The sequence below is a fragment of the Ixodes scapularis genome, unplaced genomic scaffold (assembly GCF_016920785.2).
Source record: "Ixodes scapularis isolate PalLabHiFi unplaced genomic scaffold, ASM1692078v2 PGA_scaffold24__2_contigs__length_7659602, whole genome shotgun sequence".
Taxonomy (NCBI): Eukaryota; Metazoa; Arthropoda; class Arachnida; order Ixodida; family Ixodidae; genus Ixodes; species Ixodes scapularis.
The window spans coordinates 4,810,133-4,820,540 of record NW_024609851.1 but is presented as its reverse complement, the minus strand read 5'-3'; the positions used below and the strand labels follow the sequence as shown (position 1 = coordinate 4,820,540).

The 10,408-nt window shown below is 46.9% G+C and overlaps 1 protein-coding gene and 1 long non-coding RNA gene across 2 annotated transcripts; one reads left to right on the top strand and one right to left on the bottom strand.

The window, feature by feature from the left end:
- Positions 1–248: 248 nt before the first annotated feature.
- LOC120841253 lies at positions 249–2,652 on the top strand. The gene is made up of 2 exons (XM_040212102.1): positions 249–314; positions 1,069–2,652. The coding sequence occupies exons 1-2, from the start codon at positions 249–251 to the stop codon at positions 2,650–2,652; spliced, it is 1,650 nt and encodes a 549-aa protein (XP_040068036.1).
- A 2,055-nt stretch (positions 2,653–4,707) lies between these two features.
- On the bottom strand, positions 4,708–7,041 carry LOC115318700. Its single transcript, XR_005715716.1, has 3 exons — positions 6,972–7,041; positions 5,738–5,940; positions 4,708–4,753 (listed from the first exon to the last, which is right to left on the bottom strand). It is a non-coding gene; the product is annotated as an uncharacterized LOC115318700 (long non-coding RNA).
- Between the last annotated feature and the right edge of the window lie 3,367 nt (positions 7,042–10,408).

Below are 10,408 nucleotides of genomic sequence, written 5' to 3'. Positions count from 1 at the left end.
AATGTCATATCTGGACTTATATTAAAAAATACAGATATGGATATGTAAGGAATAGACCCCTTGCGTATAAGGGCGCCCCTAGTGCCGCGCACAGGAACTACGACCAGCCGCCATGTTTAGGTCGTCGGAGCAGACGACGCACGCCGCAGGATTGTCGCCGGCCGGCATCTCTCGCCGCGCGCCGACTTTCGCACGCTGAGCCTTGCGCCGAGCTTCGTGTCAGCGGCAGTGTTACACTACGGTAGACGATGGTTGAAACGTGCTGTGTGCCACTGTGCCGCCAGCGTGGCTACCGCGACGAGAACAGCAAAAAGGTAAGCCGTAGAAGTTTCTAAACAAACCCACGTGCGCAGGCGCGCACGCGATTTTTCACCCGCGTTTCACGCACCTGAACAGCCCGTGCGAGCTAGTTCGCTGCACCGTTGCCGGTGGCGCGGTACGCTTAAAGTCAATAATCGTTTTCAGTAATGGATCACGAACGAACAATGTGCTGTAGCGAAGGCTAGAAGCGCGAGCTCGTGCTGCCGAGGTGCGCCGTAGAACAAGAAGCTCGTGCTCTTAGATGCGGCACGTCGTAAGGTGAAACGAAAGTATACAAAAAGCTTCGCACTGATACATCACTTCGTGCGAGGAGCATGTGCAGTGCCTGTGAACGAGAGCGTTTCCCGAAGGCGTAGCGTATGATGCGGAGTCACTGCTGACGCTAGGACGCACATTCTAGAAGCCTCTGCGATTGAAAACCTTGAAGCGGAGAACGTGAACATATTTGCCGACCTGTTTTCCTCGTGGCTCGACGTGCAAATCCTTGCGGACGAGATGGTCCAACGGCTCACGCCAGCCAAGTTCAACAGGTTTTTGGTTGAAACAAGTGAAGAAAAAAAATTTCGGAAAATGATTTATACTGAACTCGTAGCACATTATTATGCTTTAGGAAGTGTAGTACAACTTAGCCAGTTGCTTCCCTCGTATTCGTAAACATGGTTTAGCAACATTTACAGCATATGTGAACTACAGGTGGCTTGAGAGTGATTGTTGGACATTTCTAATTATAGTTTTTTCTCGAACTAGGTCACATTCCACAAGTTTCCTTCTGGGAACAAACTACGGCGGAAGTGGATCCATGCTATCAGAAGAGACCCTGGTGCACACTTCAGCATTCAGCAAACAACCAAGGTGTGCTCAAGGCACTTCACGCCGGACAGCTTCGTCCCCAATGTGGCAAGCGGACGACAGTATTTGAAGGAAAATGCGGTGCCTTCTCTTTTTGAATTCACCAAGAAAGTCGTGCCTCGACCGGTTCCCAACCGACAACCCCTGCAGACCAAATTCCTCGAACCAAACAGTAGAGATGTGTTTTGCAGCGATGAAATGGCATCTCCCCCAGACCTAAATGATGTAGGAACATCAACAAGCCAAGTTCCAGGCTGGGCGGTGAACACAGATGCACCTGCAAGCATCAGTTTGACACAAGGCAAATGCAACTGTGCCTGCACAGACGAATTGACCCAGATGAAGCTGCAGCTGAAAGAAAAGGATGCAGAGCTTGTCCAGCTAAAGGATCAATGTAACATTCTTCTGAACTGCAGCAACATCCTGAGCACAACAAAAAGAGACCTTGCACGAGCAAAGGAACAAGTAGTGTGTCTAATGCGGAGGAACGAGGAGCTGAAGAATGAACACACAGCTAAAATGCAAGAGCTCGAAACAAAATTGTCCGAGGCAGACAAACGGAAGAAGACATTTTCGGCAGAAAGATTTAAAGACGACGACAGCAGCATCCAGTTCTACACTGGCCTGCAAAGCTACGGTCATTTTAAAGGATTACTGCAGTATGTAGCCTCAGAAAGTGACACTGCTGATCCGGACCACCCAAATAGGGAAGCAAGAGGTCGTCGGCACAAGCTATCTCAAGAGGACCAGCTTTTCATGACGCTTGTCAAGCTGCGACTTGGTCATTTCCACATGCACCTGGCACACATCTTCAACGTCTCTACCAGCACTGTGTCGAGGGCTTTTGGAACATGGGTTAACCTGCTCTATGTCCGGCTGTCGGAGCTGGCATGGTGGCCACCACGTGATATTGTATACTCAACCATGCCTGAGGAGTTTAAGGCACGGTATCCAACAACACGGGTGATTATTGATGCCACTGAAGTTCGGTGCGAAGTCTCCAGTTCTCTGGTTCTGCAGGCGGGAACATACTCTCCATATAAATCGACAAACACTCTCAAGGGACTAATTGGAATTTCACCGAACGGACTTGTGAGCTTTGTTTCAGAGCTCTTCACTGGGTCAGCTTCAGACAGAGAACTTGTGATCAGAAGTGGGTTTCTGGAACAAGAGTTTGCACCAGGTGACACAGTCATGGCTGACAAGGGATTTAAAATCAAAGATCTTTTGGACAAGAAAGGTATTGGATTGAACTTGCCACCGTTTCTGACGAAGCAACAGTTCAGTGTTGCAGAGGTGCGAGAAACGGCTGACATTGCTTCTTTGCGGATTCACGTAGAGAGGAGAATCCAGCGCAGTAAGACTTATCATATATTTGACAGAGTTGTTCCCCTCTCTCTTGGTCCCATAGTTAACCAGATGTGGACTATTTGCGCTCTTCTGAGCAACCTTCAACCTTCTATTTTAAAAGAAGTGGATTGAGCCAATGTATACATGTTTGTTTGTTTATTTGTACAAATCAATATTGAGTATTGAAACAGAAGCTTAAGGCTAAGCAGCCTTAAGTCCGTTCTACTTACAAAAATCAAAAGAAAAAATATTTACATGTACAAACTTTACAGGGGCACTGAAGTCATTTTTGAGATAGTCTTTTTATGGTGATAACTCAATCTACACACTTTAAAGGGGCCCTGAATCATATTTAAGCGTCTACCTTTTTTGCGGTTTCCACGTCTCTTGGGGTTCGGGCAAGACAGCGGGCACGGAGAGAGTAACTAAATAGCAGTGCGTAATATTTTAACCGGACGACGCGCAAACCTCCTCCACCGAGGAGGGCGACCCGCGGTACCGAAAGTGTGCAAAATGTGACGTCTTTGGTCCTGGGCTTATTACTGGTCAGAGCCGCTAAAAGCTTCTTTTTAGTCGAAATACAAAATATAAGTGGTGCGAGCCGTTTCAATATTTTTATAAAAGTAGTTTTTGTTCAGTATTTTAGATCAGAAAAGAAACGAATGCAGTTCATAAAGTATGGAAACAAGAAATAACCTGTTCACATACCCACCACCAAGCGGTGGAAAAGGCGGCGCATACTAGAAAGGAGTAGTGGGATCAGGCGTCGACACGGAAAGGTCCCGAATGAATGCGGTGGCACTGCGGTCGTATGGACAGGAGGATCCGACCGGCTGTGAGCGTTCCGAAGGCCTTCGGCGAGAAGCTTTGTCTTAAGGTTTGGCCGTTTCGCGGTATGGTAGCGCAAAGTGGCTCCCATTCTGAACTGATCTTTACCCCATGTTTCCTGTCGTTTGTTGCCAATAAAGTGTCATGCCGAATTAGTATTTAATCGCGCAGCGAATGCAATGAGAGCCACTCCAGCTGCCCGCTGCACACAGCCTATCCAGAACATGCTTTAGTGGCGCCCTCTCGCGCCGTCCACAAGGAGTGCGGCAGCCGTGAGCGCTCGATAAGCTCACTACCCCTCCTTTAGTTCACGACCACTCTCAAGCAACCAAGGACGTCATGAGGGAGGTTATTTTTTGCTTGTTTTTGTAATTTTAATTTGCCTATATAACTTTTAAAATAAAGGGAATTTCGAGAAAAGAAAAGTTGCACTAAGTTACTACGTTCAGTGTGCTCAGGTTCGGTGGAAATTAAAAACCACTAAAGAAGTCCTTGCAGGGCCCCTTTAAGGATTCTAAGACCCCAAAATTACAATCCTGCTTGGCCTATTTCCCACTAAAACGTTCTCAAAGATCACCGACATGCTTTTTCTCATGGGATATTTGTTCAGAGTGAAGTGGTTGACAAACGCGATTGTCGGCCAATTGCAAGCGATGGCTTCCCCTGCGGCCAGAAAATAGTTATCAGAATGTGTGCGTATGACTCTTTTCAAAACGAGTTATAATAAAATTGCTTAGGATCTATGCTTATTGTACGACTTTCCTTGGGCCAGAGAATGTGGACCGCAGTTTTGTATACTAGAACTTGATATATAAAGTAGCTAACACCTTGTAAACTATATAACAAAAACAAAAATTACCTTCTTTAAAAATGACTTCAGTGCACCTTTAAGGGGGCCCGGTAAATTTTACCAGCTTCTCTTTACGACTTTGCTGCAAAGTATGGCAAAAGAGTAATGAAATAAAAGTTGTCTAAGCTCTCTTTTATGTCCTCCCAAATATTCTTGTCAAACCTGATCCTCTGAATGGTTAGGAAGTTGTCCCCATAAAGAACATAGTCTGCCCACTTGAGGTTTGTTACCCCCCTCTGTCCTACCACTTGAGCAAAGTGGGGGTGCTCTGTCTTGAGATGCGGACGGTTAGAGCTGTCAAAAGCAACACTAATGTTACTTGCGAGCAGTGTGTCGCGATCTGCATTCCTCAAGGTGTAGAGGCACTTTACTTCTACACATCCCCATGGTGGTTGTTCCGTCGCGTCATACACAATTGCATCTGGAGTTGCTCCGAGCCATGGTTGATCAGGATCCACGAACAGCCCCGCACTCGACAGATGGACGTCTCGGCCCCTGCTCTTTAAAATGTCCTCGTAGCGTTGCAGTGCTTTAGGCTCGTTGACAATCCCATACCTAAAAAAAGTAGATACGCAATACAAAAAATTCAAATTAAGTAATATACAATGTTTATTTCATTCTTCAAACTAGATCAGCACGTAGTTAGAAGTTACCACTACAGAACCATTGGTTTTTCATCGTAAGGCATAAAATACTGTTAAATGAAAGACCTACGACAGCATGCTGTGGGCCTCTCTCTATCAGTATGAAAATAAGACTATTTCATGTCGGACAATTATGTGAGAGGAGCGGGTGGTTCAGGCTGTCGAGTGTCGCGATTGTGGCAGTTATTGGTAAAAAAAAATATGGTGAAGAAGGATAGCGGGTACAAAGGTATCTGTAGCAGCATGCCAACTTGTGGCAACAGAGGTTTCCCTCGACTGGCAGGCAGCAGAGCCTGCCAGGATACACCTGTTATAACCTGTTATAACATGACACTAGTGGTGTACAACCACCAGTGTTGCAATAGGGGAAAAGTACATTCAATTCTGACGTCACCAGGCAGAAATCGAGGGACCAGAATTAAAGACGTGGTTTCACAGAAAGCCGCTCAACGAGTTTCTTTTTTTATCAGCGTTTCTTTTACAAGCAGCGTCAAGGGTGCCAATGCACGAGACGTATATCTTGAACAGCCCTTGGAAAGAAGTAACGGCAATGCACTGCCAGAGCTATCAAAACGCCATGTTATTTCATTAAGGCATGCACCTCGCACATTCACAGAACAATGAATGACTGTACTTTTAAAACTGATAGAAAGCATGGATTTTATTGAGGGGCTTTAGGTACTCATACCGGTCGAAGATATGTTCCAGGCACCATTTCTCTGCCTCTCCCAGTAGGCTTTGTACAATCTACTGGCAGCTGAATTCGTCCCCCCAGAAAGCTCTCCCATAGCATTAGCAACAGTTTCTGGACCAAAGACACCTAGGGGAGGTCATGCAACATGCAAAACATTGTTTCTGCGAATTTGCTTAACTGATTTTGAAATGCTAAGCTCACCGGATGGCAGGAACCCTGGACAAATCCTTTGTTGAGGTCAGGTTTGCCAGTCCCTTCTCTGTCCACTCGCCGTGACGATGTACGGTGCCAAAGTTCGATGCAGTCAGGCGGTACTGCCTTGCCTGAAGCCAGGTAGCACTGTCGCGCTGCCTCCGCGAGTTCTTCTCAAGGTCCTGTGCTTCAAGTGGCGTCAGTGTTATTTTCTGAAACAAGCAGAATTACATTAACAAGTTTAGACAAGAACACAGTGATGTGAACACAAATCTTCTCTGAAACTCCTGGCTTCCTGTCTTTGTTAAAACATTTTTTTCCAAATTATTATAGACCAGAGGTGTGCAAAGCGGGGATTGCAGAGTAATGTCTTAGGGTCGCACGGCCCCAAAAAGGTTCTGGAAAATGTATGTGCACGAAACAAGCACAGAAATAACCATCCCTGAAGTAAAACCGAAGGTAAACGTAACGGGACCAGAGTGTGGCCCTTATTGTACTTCATCCCACTAGTTGCTTGCAGTGTAGATGAAGGCAGTGCGGGCCAAGGGGAGAAAGGGCAACCACTACGAAGGGAAGAGAAGATAAACCTCTTCTCCTCTCCAATGTTCTTAGTGCTCGCCCTTTCTCCCCTACTTGTGAGACAGAGTATGAGTATGTCAGGGGGCAGGGGCTTCCCAGCGGCATTGCTGTGCTTGAGGTGTCGCAGTCTGAATATGTCTTGGCATCTGTTGTGAGCTACCACCCACACTAAAAAATGTTATTTACATTATCTTAAACTATAGAGACCCTAAAATGCAATAGTCTATAAGCTTCCATTGCAAGGCAAAAGACCCCATTATCTTTTACAGGAGAAAAAGCATCTGCCTCAAGCACTGTCGTAATAGCTTAAATAATATTTGATTCTAGGGTGATAGTCTAACAGACGGTCTGCGGTTTCTCTGTCCTCCCAATGCACACATAGCAGGTGCACTCGAAAACACTGCGCAGTCTGGAAGAAAAAGTTCACTGCACCCTGTGTTCGGCGTTTGGAAGTGCACCTGCTATGTCGGCGATGGGAGGACGGAAAAACCACGGACTTGTTATAGCTAAGTGTGATTAAGAGTGTACAGTGCTCTTGGTTTATAAACATTGTGCACTGAAATGGAGTATGGTTGGTCGTTTGAGACACCATGCAGCGGTAGTAAAGTTTATAAGTTGAAATTACGCTCCCAGTATGTTAGGAAAAAGTGAAAACAAAGCTAACCTCTAACAGAAGCCTTGCCTTCGTGCTGACACCATCCGGAACAGTCCACTCGTCGCTTTCAAGAAAAGGCACTATTTCTTCTAGTGGCCGCCCGATGTTCAGATGGCCAGGTGCCTCCAGCTCCTCGCACAACAAGATGCAAAATCCAAATGGGACAAGTGGCTGCTGGTAGGCGAGTGGAGAGCAAGCAAGCACATCGCCGCACTTGGAGCTGCACACTTGTGCTCGATCTGCAGCTCCCAACACTGCTACCAAGGAGGTCATCCCGTCTAGCTGCTGCAAACTGCTTGCGAATTGGAGCGCGGCGCTTTTCTTTTGACTGATAGTACGCTCCTTAGCCTTGCTGAGGTCCAGCCGACATGAGCGCGGCAAGTCTTGTCGTCCTTTGCCCACCCTCCGCCAGTCAACACCCTGCACACTTGAACCCTTGATGACCTGGCCCCTCGGTCTTCTCCAACGCTGTGGCAGATCTGTGCATGACAGATGTGCTGGGGCCTCGGTGAATCTCTTGCCTTGGATCAAAATAACCGTCTTCAGGACGGCCTGGAGGTGGCTGCAGGCTTGCTTCCCAGCTGGGCACTCGCAATATCCGTTAACAAGTTCACCGTCCTTGGTGATGGTGGCGCTCACGGTGTAGGGTGGCTGAGTTTTCTTGTGGCTCCTGAAGCATCTGGCTCTCAAGAAGAATCTGGAGGCCCTTTAAATGACAATGATAAGCGATAAGCACCTGTTCCCAATCATTAAGGTCCTGACCATTTCATGCGAGGCACACCGCGCCATCTCATGCAGGGCACGGCAAAATGTGAAATATATTATCAGTGCTAGGTATTTCTGAGAGAACGTGCCAGTTTGAGAGCTGCAGCCTGCTACATGGCTGCGCGTGCGAATCGCTACACAGCTCCCGATTTGGGCGAGCCTGTTCTGCGGCGCAAGCCAAGTGACGGTCTGGCGTCGATCGAATCGAGGCGCTTAGCTTCGTTTTCACAGGGACACACAGCTCAGCTTGCACCGCCCGACTAGCGCTGGCTTGCAAACACGTCGTAAAACGGGGCGCGCACGTGAGCGATATGGCGAGCGACGGGTTATGCCATCGCTCGTCGCGTTGCTCGTTTCTGGATTGCCCGAAAAACCTCTCCCACCGCCCGGAAGTCGCTTGCATGCAGTTTGCCTCGGCGAGGCACAGACCGAGCGAAAGTTAGTCCTCGAAGAGTCGCCAGTGCAAGACAACCGTCACATGTGTTCACCCGACAACGCTATAATGTTGATTTCAAGGCTCGCGCTTCCCCCCAAAAAACACTTATAACCACTCACATTTCTTCGTCGTAGTTGGCGCATACCGTCGACGCAACGACGTAGCTCTCCGTATATAACTTGTAGCTCCGGCGAGCTCCCTTCTCGGTTCCCGAGCAGGACGCCAGGCGGGCAAGGTCCGGAGACGAGATTCGCGGCAGCCGAGCCAAGTTGCTCGTCCATCCCGTCGTGGGGTAGACGCCGTCGCTCATGACGGGGCCAACGGGCCACGCTGGGGGCACGCACGTATGCCGCAAAAGCACGGAATGCTCACGTTGGCGGTTACCTCACGGTACGGAAAGAGGCGCCGAGAACGCTGACCTAAACATGGCGATTTCTGTCCCATGATGCAGTGCAAATCGAAACTGATGAAAAGTTCGCCGTCAGGGTGCGCAATTGTGCATGGGGTCTATTGGGCAGATATGGCCAGATATGCAGTCAGGCCATATCTGGACTGATTAGGCCATATCTGCCCAGTTCCTTATATACCCATATCTGCCCAATTCCGTATATACCCATACCTGCCCAATTCCTTATATACCCATATCTGCCCAATTCCTTATATGCAATATATGGACTGCATTACGATCCCGTGTTTGGGCCTGGCAAACAGGGTATCCGCCCCATATATAGCAATTTTCATGCGATGCTCCTTCTAGAATCACATGAAAATTATATTCATTGGGCAGGTACCCTATTTTCCATTTCCAGACATGGGATCATATAATGCATTTCTATGAATATCCAGGTAATATACATTTTACTGCTATCCCACACTGCCAAACGTGTGTCTACGTATAGATATATCTATAGAATAGGCCACTGACCAATCCTTATTGGTCTGGTTCGGAATCTGTCATTCCGACAAATACGTATGCTACAAATATCGAATGCAGGCAATCGCTAACTCGGAAACATTGTAACATACCATTCGACGACGGAAAGTAAGCAGCCCTTTGGCGGGATTGGTTGTCGAGGGAGCAGACCGAGAATATGGTTTGCAAAAAAAGTTTTCTTTATAAAAGCACCAAAACTCTAAACAAGTACCTCCCCCATTCAAGAAAAATTATAACAAACAAAACTGTAATATAGCACGGACAAACATTAAAATAGACTAAAAATGTAATAGCACAAAGACACTTATTAAAATAAAACAAACGGAAGGCAACAATTAAGCTGTAAACTATACGAAAGTTTCAAAGTCGATTCCCACTAACAGAGTCACAGTCCTGATTCAACTCTCCAGTCGAGCAGAGCAGTTTTGACAAGGGCTTGCTTGCTAGCCTCGTCGTTGCAGTCCTTCCTTGCACCATCTGATGTTCAAAGCCCCCAGTCGCTCCTCGCGGGCCTTGTTTTTCCGTTTGGTCGCCAAATCTCCCCTTGTGATTGACACGTCACACATGCACACAGACACCGTTGTTCGCCGCGTAAGCAATACAAGATGAAAAGGTCATTACTGCTCCTAGAACACGACGAGGTCACCACTGTTTCCCGGACTAGGAAATGACGAGAGCCTCATATCTTTAACTAAAACCTCATAAAATAAAAAAATAAAATAATGAACACATAACAAACAAAAACAAAAGGACTAAATTATGAGAAAAAATGAAATAATGAACACAGAAGTAAAAAGAATAAAAACACGAAGGACTTATACAGACAGCCATATTTGTTCAGTTAACAATGACGTTTAATTCTGATAAAAAAATATTTCTACTGCGCTAAAGATCACCATTATGGTGTGTAAACTAGGCCACCTTGAGCAAAGCAGGAATATTTGTGATGATAATCAAATGTCATTGCGAACTCAAAAAGTGTGGCTGCCGGCGTAAGTTCTTCGTATTACTATTCTTCTGAATTCCGTGTTCATTATTGTGGCTGTTTGGGCCCAGGCGGAACTTGGTTGTGCTTTTTCCATTCTGACCTTACTTCGGACAGCTTCGTAGCCATAGGAAAACCCAATAGCTTCTCTACATAATCCCACTCCTAAAAGAAAAAAAATTGTGTGTATGTTTATACAGTCGGAAGTTAGCTTGCCTCAGTAAGAATCTGCTGTCTCAGCTGTAGAGCAATTTAGCCAGCGCGGTACAACTGCTAGCCTGGGGTCTTTAACGCGCACCACGCAGTAGTGATACACAACCGCACGC

What these genes read in the sequence shown, in the direction of transcription:
- LOC120841253 (XM_040212102.1), top strand. Translation starts at nt 249, where the DNA reads ATGGTTGAAACGTGCTGTGTGCCACTGTGCCGCCAGCGTGGCTACCGC. An exon ending in GCGACGAGAACAGCAAAAAG is followed by an intron (nt 315 to 1,068) that starts GTAAGCCGTAGA and finishes TTCTCGAACTAG; the next exon opens with GTCACATTCCACAAGTTTCC.